The sequence below is a fragment of the Salvelinus alpinus genome, chromosome 16 (assembly GCF_045679555.1).
Source record: "Salvelinus alpinus chromosome 16, SLU_Salpinus.1, whole genome shotgun sequence".
In the NCBI taxonomy this organism is placed as follows: Eukaryota; Metazoa; Chordata; class Actinopteri; order Salmoniformes; family Salmonidae; genus Salvelinus; species Salvelinus alpinus.
Genome location: NC_092101.1, coordinates 55347790 through 55363050, shown reverse-complemented (window position 1 = coordinate 55363050; position 15261 = coordinate 55347790). Strand labels below are relative to the sequence as shown.

The window sequence follows — 15261 nt, the reverse complement described above, 5'->3', positions numbered from 1 at the left end:
GTCTATGGCACCTCTCTCTCTGGTCTTATAGTCTATGGCACCTCTCTCTCTCTTGTCTTAAAGTCTATGGCACCTCTCTCTCTCTGGTCTTAAAGTCTATGGCACCTCTCTCTCTCTGGTCTTAAAGTCTATGGCACCTCTCTCTCTGGTCTTAAAGTCTATGGCACCTCTCTCTCTGGTCTTATAGTCTATGGCACCTCTCTCTCTCTGGTCTTAAAGTCTATGGCACCTCTCTCTCTCTGGTCTTAAAGTCTATGGCACCTCTCTCTCTGGTCTTATAGTCTATGGCACCTCTCTCTCTCTGGTCTTAAAGTCTATGGCACCTCTCTCTCTGGTCTTAAAGTCTATGGCACCTCTCTCTCTCTGGTCTTAAAGTCTATGGCACCTCTCTCTCTGGTCTTAAAGTCTATGGCACCTCTCTCTCTGGTCTTAAAGTCTATGGCACCTCTCTCTCTGGTCTTATAGTCTATGGCACCTCTCTCTCTCTGGTCTTAAAGTCTATGGCACCTCTCTCTCTCTGGTCTTAAAGTATATGACACCTCTCTCTCTGCTCCTAAAGTCTATGGCACCTCTCTCTCTGGTCGTATAGTCTATGGCACCTCTCTCTCTCTGGTCTTAAAGTCTATGGCACCTCTCTCTCTCTGGTCTTAAAGTCTATGACACCTCTCTCTCTGCTCCTAAAGTCTATGGCACCTCTCTCTCTCTGGTCTTAAAGTCTATGACACCTCTCTCTCTGCTCCTAAAGTCTATGGCACCTCTCTCTCTCTGGTCTTAAAGTCTATGACACCTCTCTCTCTGCTCCTAAAGTCTATGGCACCTCTCTCTCTGGTCTTAAAGTCTATGGCACCTCTCTCTCTGGTCTTATAGTCTATGGCACCTCTCTCTCTGGTCTTATAGTCTATGGCACCTCTCTCTCTCTGGTCTTAAAGTCTATGACACCTCTCTCTCTGCTCCTAAAGTCTATGGCACCTCTCTCTCTCTGGTCTTAAAGTCTATGACACCTCTCTCTCTCTGGTATTAAAGTCTATGGCACCTCTCTCTCTGTTCTTAAAGTCTATGGCACCTATCTCTGGTATTAAAGTCTATGACACCTCTCTCTCTCTGGTCTTAAAGTCCATGGCACCTCTCTTTCTCTGGTCTTAAAGTCTATGGCACCTCTTTCTCTCTGGTATTAAAGTCCATGGCACCTCTCTCTCTCTGGTCTTAAAGTCTATGGCACCTCTTTCTCTCTGGTATTAAAGTCCATGGCACCTCTCTCTCTCTGGTATTAAAGTCCATGGCACCTCTCTCTCTCTGGTATTAAAGTCCATGGCACCTCTCTCTCTCTGATCTTAAAGTCTATGGCACCTCTCTCTCTCTGGTCTTAAAGTCTATGGCACCTCTCTCTCTCTGGTCTTAAAGTCTATGGCACCTCTCTCTGGTATTAAAGTCCATGGCACCTCTCTCTCCCTGGTCTTAAAGTCTATGGCACCTCTCTCTGGTATTAAAGTCCATGGCACCTCTCTCTCCCTGTTCCTAAAGTCTATGGCACCTCTCTCTCTCTCTGGTATTAAAGTCCATGGCACCTCTCTCTCTCTGATCTTAAAGTCTATGGCACCTCTCTCTCTCTCTGGTATTAAAGTCCATGGCACCTCTCTCTCTCTGGTCTTAAAGTCTATGGCACCTCTCTCTGGTATTAAAGTCCATGGCACCTCTCTCTCCCTGGTCTTAAAGTCTATGGCACCTCTCTCTGGTATTAAAGTCCATGGCACCTCTCTCTCCCTGGTCTTAAAGTCCATGGCACCTCTCTCTCTCTGGTCTTAAAGTCCATGGCACCTCTCTCTCTCTGGTCTTAAAGTCCATGGCACCTCTCTCTCTCCGGGTTGCTGAAAGTAGAAATAGCCTTCCCAGTACAGCCTGCTAAAGGTACAGATAGCTGACCCAGTAGACCACATTAAACAGAATGAAGGATGTGGGGAAGAAGACTCTGGAATAAGCGTCCAGCTCCAGGATATCTATGTGGATGCGTCCTTTCCTCCAGCCGCCTCCTCTACACTCATCGTAACAGCAGAAGAAGCTCTGGCAGTCCTTCCCGTCCAGGCACTCGTAGACACAGGCGTCCTCAAATTCCTGCCAGTATAGGGAGTTGTTATAGGTGGAGTTATTCAACATGATCACTGTAGGGGCAGGTCCCACTTCCAACACTGAGTAGTTCTGGAGAGAGAGAGAGAGAGAGACAGAGAGACAGAGAGACAGAGAGACAGAGACAGAGATAGAGAGAGAGAGAGAGAGAGAGAGAGAGAGAGAGAGAGAGAGAGAGAGAGAGAGAGAGAGAGAGAGAGAGAGAGAGAGAGAGAGAGAGAGAGAGAGAGAGAGAGAGAGAGACACAGAGAGACACAGAGAGACACACAGACAGACAGACAGACAGACAGAGAGAGAGAGAGAGAGAGAGAGAGAGAGAGAGAGAGAGAGAGAGAGAGAGAGAGAGAGAGAGAGAGAGAGAGAGAGAGAGAGAGAGAGAGAGAGAGAGAGAGAGAGAGAGAGAGAGAGAGAGAGAGATGGTTAGTGGAGTGACTCTCTTGGAGCATACTGCCAGAACACAGAGATGATATCAGGTTTGAGAGGAAGGAAGTGATGTCATGTGTTTAATATGAGCATCCAGAGAGGCCTGTCACTCAGAGCTGGGAGCTGGGATCATCCAGTCTGTGTCACAAATGACACTACATTCGCTAAATGGTGCACCACTTTTGACCACAACCCACAGGGCCCATAGAGAAACCCATAGAGAAACCCATAGAGAAACCCACAGATAAACCCATAGAGAAACCCATAGAGAAACCCATAGAGAAACCCATAGAGAAACCCACAGATAAACCCATAGAGAAACCCATAGAGAAACCCACAGATAAACCCACAGATAAACCCATAGAGAAACGCATAGAGAAACCCATAGAGAAACCCATAGAGAAACCCATAGAGAAACCCATAGAGAAACCCACAGATAAACCCATAGAGAAACCCACAGAGAAACCCATAGAGAAACCCATAGAGAAACCCATAGAGAAACCCACAGATAAACCCACAGATAAACCCATAGAGAAACCCATAGAGAAACCCATAGAGAAACCCACAGATAAACCCATAGAGAAACGCATAGAGAAACCCATAGAGAAACCCATAGAGAAACCCATAGAGAAACCCACAGATAAACCCATAGAGAAACCCACAGAGAAACCCATAGAGAAACCCATAGAGAAACCCATAGAGAAACCCACAGATAAACCCACAGATAAACCCATAGAGAAACCCATAGAGAAACCCATAGAGAAACCCATAGAGATACCCATAGAGAAACCCACAGAGAAACCCACAGAGAAACCCATAGAGAAACCCATAGAGAAACCCATAGAGAAACCCATAGAGAAACCCATAGAGAAACCCACAGATAAACCCATAGAGAAACCCACAGATAAACCCATAGAGAAACCCATAGAGAAACCCATAGAGAAACCCATAGAGAACCCATAGTGCCCATAGGAAACCTATAGAGAAACCCATAGAGAAACCCATTGGGCCCATAGGGAAACCCATAGAGGAACCCATAGAGAAACCCACAGGGCCCATAGGGAAACCCAAAAAGAAACTCATAGAGAAACCCACATGGCCCATAAAGAAACCCATAGAGAAACCCACAGGGCTCACAGGGCTCATAGAGAAACCCATAGAGAAACCCACAGGGCCCATAGGGAAACCCATAGAGAAACCCACAGGGCCCATAGAGAAACCCACAGGGCTCATAGGGAAACCCATAGAGAAACCCATAGAGAAACCCATAGAGAAACCCATAGGGCCCACAGAGAAACCCATAGAGAAACCCATAGGGCCCACAGAGAAACCCATAGAGAAACCCACAGGGCCCATAGGGAAACCCACAGAGAAACCCATAGAGAAACCCATAGGGCCCACAGAGAAACCCATAGAGAAACCCACAGGGCCCATAGGGAAACCCATAGAGAAACCAATAGAGAAACCCATAGAGAAACCCATAGAGAAACCCATAGAGAAACCCACAGGGCCCATAGAGAAACCCATAGAGAAACCAATAGAGAAACCCATAGAGAAACCCATAGAGAAACCCACAGGGCCCATTTGGAAACCTATAGAGGAACCCATAGAAAAACCTACAGGACCCATAGGGAAACCCATAGAGAAACCCATAGAGAAACCCATAGGGCCCATAGAGAAACCCATAGAGAAACCCATAGAGAAACCCATAGAGAAACCCATAGAGAAACCCACAGGGCCCATAGGGAAACCCATAGAGAAACCCACAGAGAAACCCATAGAGAAACCCATAGAGAAACCCATAGAGAAACCCATAGAGAAACCCACAGGGCCCATAGGGAAACCCATAGAGAAACCCATAGAGAAACCCATAGAGAAACCCATAGGGCCCATAGAGAAACCCATAGAGAAACCCATAGAGAAACCCACAGGGCCCATAGAGAAACCCATAGAGAAACCCATAGAGAAACCCACAGGGCCCATAGAGAAACCCATAGAGAAACCCATAGAGAAACCCATAGAGAAACCCACAGGGCCCATAGAGAAACCCATAGAGAAACCCACAGGGCCCATAGAGAAACCCACAGGGCCCATAGAGAAACCCACAGGGCTCACAGGGCTCATAGGGAAACCCATAGAGAAACCCATAGAGAAACCCACAGGGCCCATAGAGAAACCCATAGAGAAACCCATAGAGAAACCCATAGAGAAACCCACAGGGCCCATAGAGAAACCCATAGAGAAACCCACAGGGCCCATAGAGAAACCCATAGAGAAACCCATAGAGAAACCCACAGGGCCCATAGAGAAACCCACAGGGCCCATAGAGAAACCCACAGGGCTCATAGGGAAACCCATAGAGAAACCCACAGGGCCCACAAGGCTCATTTCTTTCTTACTTGGTCTGTAGCTGTATCTTACCATTCTCTGGTCTGTAGCTGTGTCTTACCCTTCTCTGGTCTGGAGCTGTATCTTACCATTCTCCGGTCTGGAGCTGTATCTTACCATTCTCTGGTCTGGAGCTGTATCTTACCATTCTCTGGTCTGTAGCTGTATCTTACCCTTCTCTGGTCTGGAGCTGCATCTTACCATTCTCTGGGTCTTTCTGGGTTTAGGGCTGCGGCTCTATCTTACCATTCTCTGGGTGTTCCGTGGTCTGGGTCTGGGTCTTGGGCTGTATCTTACCATTCTCTGGGTGTTCCATGGTCTGGGTCTGGGTCTTGGGCTGTATCTTACCATTCTCTGGGTGTTCCCTGGTCTGGGTCTTGGGCTGTATCTTACCATTCTCTGGGTGTTCCGTGGTCTGGGTCTTGGGCTGTATCTTACCATTCTCTGGTCTGGAGCTGTATCTTACCATTCTCTGGGTGTTCCCTGGTCTGGGTCTTGGGCTGTATCTTACCATTCTCTGGGTGTTCCGTGGTCTGGGTCTGGGTCTGTATCTTACCATTCTCTCGGTGTTCCGTGGTCTGGGTCTTGGGCTGTATCTTACCATTCTCTGGGTGTTCCGTGGTCTGGGTCTTGGGCTGTATCTTACCATTCTCTGGGTGTTCCGTGGTCTGGGTCTTGGGCTGTATCTTACCATTCTCTGGGTGTTCCGTGGTCTGGGTCTTGGGCTGTATCTTACCATTCTCTGGGTGTTCCGTGGTCTGGGTCTTGGGCTGTATCTTACCATTCTCTGGGTGTTCCGTGGTCTGGGTCTTGGGCTGTATCTTACCATTCTCTGGGTGTTCCGTGGTCTGGGTCTTGGGCTGTATCTTACCATTCTCTGGGTGTTCCGTGGTCTGGGTCTTGGGCTGTATCTTACCATTCTCTGGGTGTTCCGTGGTCTGGGTCTTGGGCTGTATCTTACCATTCTCTGGGTGTTCCGTGGTCTGGGTCTTGGGCTGTATCTTACCATTCTCTGGGTGTTCCGTGGTCTGGGTCTTGGGCTGTATCTTACCATTCTCTGGGTGTTCCGTGGTCTGGGTCTTGGGCTGTATCTTACCATTCTCTGGGTGTTCCGTGGTCTGGGTCTTGGGCTGTATCTTACCATTCTCTGGGTGTTCCGTGGTCTGGGTCTGGGTCTGTATCTTACCATTCTCTGGGTGTTCCGTGGTCTGGGTCTTGGGCTGTATCTTACCATTCTCTGGGTGTTCCGTGGTCTGGGTCTTGGGCTGTATCTTACCATTCTCTGGGTGTTCCGTGGTCTGGGTCTGGGTCTGTATCTTACCATTCTCTGGGTGTTCCGTGGTCTGGGTCTTGGGCTGTATCTTACCATTCTCTGGGTGTTCCGTGGTCTGGGTCTTGGGCTGTATCTTACCATTCTCTGGGTGTTCCGTGGTCTGGGTCTTGGGCTGTATCTTACCATTCTCTGGGTGTTCCGTGGTCTGGGTCTGGGTCTGTATCTTACCATTCTCTGGGTGTTCCGTGGTCTGGGTCTTGGGCTGTATCTTACCATTCTCTGGATGTTCCGTGGTCTGGGTCTTGGGCTGTATCTTACCATTCTCTGGGTGTTCCGTGGTCTGGGTCTGGGTCTGTATCTTACCATTCTCTGGGTGTTCCGTGGTCTGGGTCTTGGGCTGGCACCGTATGAATAGTAGTTGAGTGTGGCGTACTCCATCAATGCAGCGAACACAAACAGGAAACACACGGTGACGAAGAGGTCCATGGCCGTCACGTAGGAAACCCTGGGAAGTGACGTCCTTGCCACTGTGCTCAGAGTGGTCATGGTCAACACCGTGGTTATCCCTGGATAGAAAGAGATGCTTCAGTTCTGTTTCTGGTTTCTGTAAATTCAACACCAACTTTCTCCACAGCCTTTCAGTACATTATCTTACCAGTACAGTATCTTTCAGTACAGTATCTTACCAGTACATTATCTTTCAGTGCAGTATCTTACCAGTACATTATCTTTCAGTACATTATCTTTCAGTACAGTATCTTACCAGTACAGTATCTTTCAGTACAGTATCTTACCAGTACAGTATCTTACCAGTACATTATCCTTCAGTACAGTATCTTACCAGTACACTATCTTTTAGTACATTATCTTTCAATAGATTATCTTTCAGTACATTATCTTTCGGTACAGTATCTTACCAGTATCATTATCTTTCAGTACTGTATCTTACCAGTACATTATATTTCAGTACAGTATCTTACCAGTACATTATCTTTCAATACTGTATATTACCAGTAAAGTATCTTTCAGTACAGTATCTTACCAGTACATTATCTTTCAGTGCATTATCTTTCAGTACTGTATATTACCAGTACAGTATCTTTCAGTACAGTATCTTACCAGTACATTATCTTTCAGTATAGTATCTTACCAGTACAGTATCTTTCAGTGCATTATCTTTCAGTGCATTATCTTTCAGTACAGTATCTTACCAGTACAGTATCTTACCAGTACAGTATCTTACCAGTACATTATCTTTCAGTACAGTATCTTTCAGTACAGTATCTTTCAGTACAGTATCTTTCAGTACATTATCTTTCAGTACAGTATCTTTCAGTACAGTATCTTTCAGTACAGTATCTTACCAGTACAGTATCTTACCAGTACAGTATCTTTCAGTACAGTATCTTACCAGTACAGTATCTTACCAGTACATTATATTTCAGTACAGTATCTTACCAGTACATTATCTTTCAATACTGTATATTACCAGTAAAGTATCTTTCAGTACAGTATCTTACCAGTACATTATCTTTCAGTATAGTATCTTACCGGTACAGTATCTTTCAGTGCATTATCTTTCAGTACTGTATATTACCAGTACAGTATCTTTCATTACAGTATCTTACCAGTACATTATCTTTCAGTATAGTATCTTACCAGTACAGTATCTTTCAGTGCATTATCTTTCAGTGCATTATCTTTCAGTACAGTATCTTACCAGTACAGTATCTTACCAGTACAGTATCTTTCAGTACAGTATCTTTCAGTACAGTATCTTTCAGTACAGTATCTTTCAGTACATTATCTTTCAGTACAGTATCTTTCAGTACAGTATCTTTCAGTACAGTATCTTACCAGTACAGTATCTTACCAGTACAGTATCTTTCAGTACATTATCTTTCAGTACAGTGTCTTTCATTACATTATCTTTCAGTACAGTATCTTTCAGTACATTATCTTTCAGTGCAGTATCTTTCAGTACATTATCTTTCAGTGCAGTATCTTTCAGTACAGTATCTTACCAGTACAGTATCTTACCAGTACATTGTCTTTCAGTACAGTATCTTACCAGTACAGTATCTTTCAGTACATTATCTTTCAGTAAAGTATCTTACCAGTACATTATCTTTCAGTACATTATCTTACCAGTACATTATCTTACCAGTACACTATCTTTCAGTACAGTGTCTTACCAGTACATTATCTTTCAGTACAGTATCTTACCAGTACAGTATCTTTCAGTACATTGTCTTACCAGTACACTATCTTTCAGTACACTATCTTTCAGTACAGTATCTTTCAGTACAGTATCTTTCAGTACAGTATCTTACCAGTACATTATCTTTCAGTACAGTATCTTACCAGTACAGTATCTTACCAGTACAGTATCTTTCAGTACAGTATCTTTCAGTACAGTATCTCACCAGTACACTATCTTTCAGTACAGTATCTTACCAGTACAGTATCTTACCAGTACAGTATCTTACCAGTACATTGTCTTTCAGTACAGTATCTTACCAGTACAGTATCTTTCAGTACATTATCTTTCAGTAAAGTATCTTACCAGTACATTATCTTTCAGTACATTATCTTACCAGTACATTATCTTACCAGTACACTATCTTTCAGTACAGTGTCTTACCAGTACATTATCTTTCAGTACAGTATCTTACCAGTACAGTATCTTTCAGTACATTGTCTTACCAGTACACTATCTTTCAGTACACTATCTTTCAGTACAGTATCTTTCAGTACAGTATCTTACCAGTACATTATCTTTCAGTACAGTATCTTACCAGTACAGTATCTTACCAGTACAGTATCTTTCAGTACAGTATCTTTCAGTACAGTATCTCACCAGTACACTATCTTTCAGTACAGTATCTTACCAGTACAGTATCTTACCAGTACAGTATCTTTCAGTACATGATCTTACCAGTACACTATCTTTCAGTACACTATCTTTCAGTACATTATCTTTCAGTACAGTATCTTACCAGTACAGTATCTTTCAGTACAGTATCTTACCAGTACACTATCTTTCAGTACACTATCTTTCAGTACACTATCTTTCAGTACAGTATCTTTCAGTACAGTATCTCACCAGTACACTATCTTTCAGTACAGTATCTTACCAGTACAGTATTTTTCAGTACACTATCTTTCAGTACAGTATCTTACCAGTACAGTATTTTTCAGTACATTATCTTACCAGTACACTATCTTTCAGTACACTGTCTTTCAGTACATTATCTTTCAGTACAGTATCTTACCAGTACAGTATCTTTCAGTACAGTATCTTACCAGTACACTATCGTTCAGTACACTATCTTTCAGTACATTATCTTTCAGTACAGTATTTTACCAGTACATTATCTTTCAGGACAGTATCTTTCAGTACAGTATCTTTCAGTACAGTATCTTACCAGTACACTATCTTACCAGTACATTATCTTTCAGTACAGTATCTTACCAGTACATTATCTTTCAGTACAGTATCTTTCAGTACAGTATCTTACCAGTACAGTATCTTACCAGTACATTATCTTACCAGTACAGTATCTTTCAGTACAGTATCTTACCAGTACATTATCTTTCAGTACAGTATCTTACCAGTACACTATCTTTCAGTACATTATCTTTCAGTACACTATCTTTCAGTACATTGTCTTTCAGTACAGTATCTTATCAGTACATTATCTTTCAGTACAGTATCTTTCAGTACATTATCTTACCAGTACAGTATCTTTCAGTACAGTATCTTACCAGTACAGTATCTTTCAGTACATTGTCTTACCAGTACACTATCTTTCAGTACACTATCTTTCAGTACATTATCTTTCAGTACAGTATCTTACCAGTACAGTATCCTTCAGTACAGTGTCTTACCAGTACATTATCTTTCAGTACAGTATCTTACCAGTACAGTATCTTACCAGTACAGTATCTTTCAGTACAGTATCTTTCAGTACAGTATCTCACCAGTACACTATCTTTCAGTACAGTATCTTACCAGTACATTATCTTTCAGTACACTATCTTTCAGTACATTATCTTACCAGTACACTATCTTTCAGTACACTATCTTTCAGTACATTATCTTTCAGTACAGTATCTTACCAGTACAGTATCTTTCAGTACAGTATCTTACCAGTACACTATCTTTCAGTACACTATCTTTCAGTACATTATCTTTCAGTACAGTATTTTACCAATACATTATCTTTCAGTACAGTATCTTACCAGTACATTATCTTTCAGTACAGTATCTTTCAGTACAGTATCTTTCAGTACAGTATCTTACCAGTACAGTATCTTACCAGTACATTATCTTACCAGTACAGTATCTTTCAGTACAGTATCTTACCAGTACATTATCTTTCAGTACAGTATCTTACCAGTACACTATCTTTCAGTACATTATCTTTCAGTACACTATCTTTCAGTACATTGTCTTTCAGTACACTATCTTTCAGTACATTGTCTTTCAGTACAGTATCTTACCAGTACATTATCTTTCAGTACAGTATCTTTCAGTACATTATCTTACCAGTACAGTATCTTTCAGTACAGTATCTTACCAGTACAGTATCTTTCAGTACAGTATCTTTCAGTACAGTATCTTACCAGTACACTATCTTTCAGTACAGTATCTTACCAGTACAGTATCTTTCAGTACATTATCTTACCAGTACATTATCTTTCAGTACAGTATCTTACCAGTACATTATCTTTCAGTACAGTATCTTACCAGTACACTATCTTTCAGTACATTATCTTTCAGTACACTATCTTTCAGTACATTGTCTTTCAGTACAGTATCTTACCAGTACATTATCTTTCAGTACAGTATCTTTCAGTACATTATCTTACCAGTACAGTATCTTTCAGTACAGTATCTTACCAGTACAGTATCTTTCAGTACATTATCTTACCAGTACATTATCTTTCAGTACAGTATCTTACCAGTACATTATCTTTCAGTACAGTATCTTACCAGTACACTATCTTTCAGTACATTATCTTTCAGTACACTATCTTTCAGTACATTGTCTTTCAGTACAGTATCTTACCAGTACATTATCTTTCAGTACAGTATCTTTCAGTACATTATCTTACCAGTACAGTATCTTTCAGTACATTATCTTACCAGTACACTATCTTTCAGTACACTATCTTTCAGTACATTATCTTTCAGTACAGTATCTTTCAGTATAGTATCTTACCAGTACAGTATCTTACCAGTACATTATCTTACCAGTACATTATCTTACCAGTACACTATCTTTCAGTACAGTATCTTACCAGTACAGTATCTTTCAGTACACTATCTTTCAGTACACTATCTTTCAGTACATTATCGTATCTGTCCAGACATATTGGGCTGTTTTTTCAGCTGCCGTCAAGTAAACACACTCTCGTTTGCAATTTCAACCTGTTAAAGCCGGTGCGCTTCTTTTTTCAAACCTTAGTAGCAGGATCGATAATTTACCTATCTTATATGAGCTTGCTTGCACTGAGGTGGGTGGGAGGCAATATCTGAGGTGTCCCTAAAAACGTGTGCCAAAGTACCAGTTTCAGTATGTGCTGGTAGGGATATTTAAAGACCAGTTGACAGTATGGCCTCCCCTCCTCAATTAAGGTAGTTAATTAGTCAAAACTACCGATAATCTTATTAAAAGTTTGTCAGCAGAAAAACAGTGAGCAGACATCCCCTTTTAATCTATAGGCTATTACATTATTTTATACAGCTCTGTCATTATTGTGGATTAAAAACCCCTCTATGTAGACTATATGGAACGAGAGATGAGATACTTCACTCTTATTTAGAAACATTTCTTTTCCTGTAACAATTTCTAGTTTTACGTTTTGTTTGATTAATACCTCTTAAGGATCAATTTTCGCTTAGCTCAGGCCCCTGAAGCAAGGATATTCATATTCTTGGTATCATTTGAAAGGAAACACTTTGTAATTTGTGGAAATGTGAAAAGAATATAGGAGAATATAACACAATAGATCTGGTAAAAGATAATACAAAGAAAAAAAGCAACCGTTCTTTTGTATATTTTTTGTACCATCATCTTTGAAATGCAAGAGAAAGGCCATCATGTATTATTCCAGCCCAGCTGCGATTTCGATTTTGGCCACTAGATGGCAGCAGGGCATGTGAAAAGTGTTAGACTGATCCAATGAACCAATGCATTTCTGCCCAAATGTGCCTAATTTGTTTATTAATAACTTTTCATGTTCAAAATTGTGCATTCTCCTGAAACAATTGCATGGTATTATTTCACTGTAATAGCTACTGTAAAATGGACAGTGCAGTTAGATAAACAATAATTTAAGCTTTCTGCCAATATCAGATATGTTTATGTCCTGGAAAATGTTCTTGTTACTTACAACCTCATGCTAATCACAATTAGTCTACGTTAGCTCAACCGTCCCGTGGAAGGGACAACGATCCTGAAGAGGTACAACAACCTTTAACTGTACTAACCTTTAACCTTCTACTTTAACAAAAAACTGGTTCAACAGCAATGTGCCTGGTGTCTTCCTCGTCGTGGCCATGCGTCAGCAAAGGAGCCTATACATAACGGGTTTCTAAAATGGTCTACTGGTGATGCGGTTGCATTATTCTCAGTACACACAGGCCTACCTGCAATTCATACTCCATTTGGCTTATATCCATCCCCATTTCTAAAGAGCGCCTGTGGTCCTGTTACCAAAAACTTGCTCCTCCAAAACAGGCTATTCAAATGATTCAGTCCTATGACACCTTATATCAACAGTAGTGCAAGGACATATCTGTCTTATTGACAACGTGCATCACACACACACACACACACACACACACACACACACACACACACACACACACACACACACACACACACACACACACACACACACACACACACACACACACACACACACACACACACACACACACACACAATACAATTCCCTGGAGGCGAGTATTTAATTTCAGAGGAGAAGTGATGCATAAAGGCTTATACTTGAAGTCAATTACAACCATGTTGACTGTCAACACTCCAAAACATATTGAGGAAAAATGCGTTACTGTAGTCTATGCTTTTTTAATAAAGTATCAATCCACAATGGACCAGGACTAGAATATTCCGTGCCCACAGACAAATCGGAGTTGATGACAATGCAAAGACCATCAATCACCTTCCGCGCCACCGCCAGCCATTACGCTCATAACAACGGCTGTGAAAATAGCTTAAATATTTCTCACACAACCCCAGATCTATATAATACTACCGCCAGCGTTAGGTTTGTTAAGATAGAGCCCATTATGTTATTGACAGGGAAAGACACCATCACTCTCTCCGTCTCCCAGATCTTCACTCCCCAAACTATCCTCATATCATCTGTTTCCTGCATATAAAAATTTCTCTCCATCTCCCACACCTTCCCTCCCCAGACTGTTCTCATATATTCCTTCATATATAAAAAACTGCTAATTTACAATCTCTACCTCCCACACACTCTGTTCTCTCTCTCTTGATCTCTCTCTCCCCCATCTCCCTCTCTCTCCCCCATCTTCCTCTCTCTCCCCCATCTTCCTCTCTCTCCCCCATCTCCCTCTCTCTCCCCATCTCCCTCTCTCTCTCCCCATCTCCCTCTCTCTCCCCCCATCTCCCTCTCTCTCCCCCATCTTCCTCTCTCTCCCCCATCTTCCTCTCTCTCCCCCATCTCCCTCTCTCTCCCCATCTCCCTCTCTCTCTCCCCATCTCCCTCTCTCTCCCCCCATCTCCCTCTCTCTCCCCATCTCCCTCTCTCTCCCCCATCTCCCTCTCTCATCTCCCTCTCTCCCCCATCTCCCTCTCCCCCCCATCTCCCCCCCCCATCTCCCTCCCCCCATCTCCCTCTCTCCCCCCATCTCCCTCTCTCCCCCCCATCTCCCTCTCTCTCCCCCCATCTCCCTCTCTCTCCCCCATCTCCCCCATCTACCTCTCTATTTATCCCCCTTGCGCCCTTTCTTTCTCTCTGTCTCTCTATTCCCCTCTCCTTCTCTGTCCCTATACCTCCCTCTCTTACTCACTCCCTCTCTACATATCTCTATTTCTCTCTCCTTTCTCCATCTCTCTCTCTCTCCTTCTCTGTTCTCATATATCTCAATTCAAAGGGCTTTATTGGCATGGGAAACATAGGTTACATTGTCAAAGCAAGTGAAATAGATAAACAAAAGTGAAATAAACAATAAAATAATACTAATTAACAGTAGACATTACACTCCAAAAGAATAAAGACATTTCAAATGTCATATTATGTCTATATACAGTGTTGTAACAATGTACAAATAGGGAAAATAAATCAACATAAATATAGGTTGTATTTACAATGGTGTTTGTTCTTCACTGGTTGCCCTTTTCTTGTGGCAACAGGTCACAGATCTTGCTGCTGTGATGGAACACTGTGGAATTTAACCCAGTAGTTATGGGAGTTTATCAAGATTGGATCTTTCATTCATCTTTCAATAGCAAGGCTATGATCACTGAGTCTGTACATAGTCAAAGCTTCCCTTAATATTGGGTCACTGTATACTCTCTGCCACTGTGTACTCTCTGTTTAGGGGCAAATAGCATTTAAGTTTTGCTCTCTTATTTCGGAAAATTCTGTCCAATGTGTCAAGTAATTATCTTTTTGTTTTCTCATGATATGGTTTGGTCTAATTGTGCTGTTGTCCTGGGGCTCTGTGGGGTCTGTTTGTGTTTGTGACCAGAACCCAGGACTAGCTTGCTTAGGGGACTCTTCTCCAGGTTCATCTCTCTGTAGGTGATGGCTTTGTTATGGAAGGTTTGATAATCACTTCCTTTTAGGTGGTTGTAGAATTTAACGTTTCTTTTCTGGATTTTGATCGTTAACAGGTATCGGCCTAATTCTGCACTGCGTGCAGTATTTGGTGTTTTACGTTGTACACAGAGGATATCTATCCAAAATTCTGCATGCACAGTCTCAATTTGGTGTTTGTCCCATTTAGTGAATTCTTGGTTGGTGAGCGGACCCCAGACCTCACAACCATAAAG

General features: G+C 42.3%; 1 protein-coding gene across 1 annotated transcript in view; it reads right to left on the bottom strand.

Moving 5' to 3' along the window:
- Positions 1-945: 945 nt before the first annotated feature.
- Positions 946-15261, bottom strand: part of LOC139541691 (gamma-aminobutyric acid receptor subunit gamma-3) — a 440844-nt gene continuing 426528 nt past the window's right edge. The window contains exons 8-9 of the mRNA XM_071346627.1: positions 6569-6771; positions 946-2193 (exon numbers count right to left, since the gene is read on the bottom strand). Of these exons, the coding sequence (XP_071202728.1) occupies positions 1900-2193; positions 6569-6771 (497 nt within the window). The 3' untranslated portion in view covers positions 946-1899. The remainder of the gene's footprint in view (positions 2194-6568; positions 6772-15261) is intronic.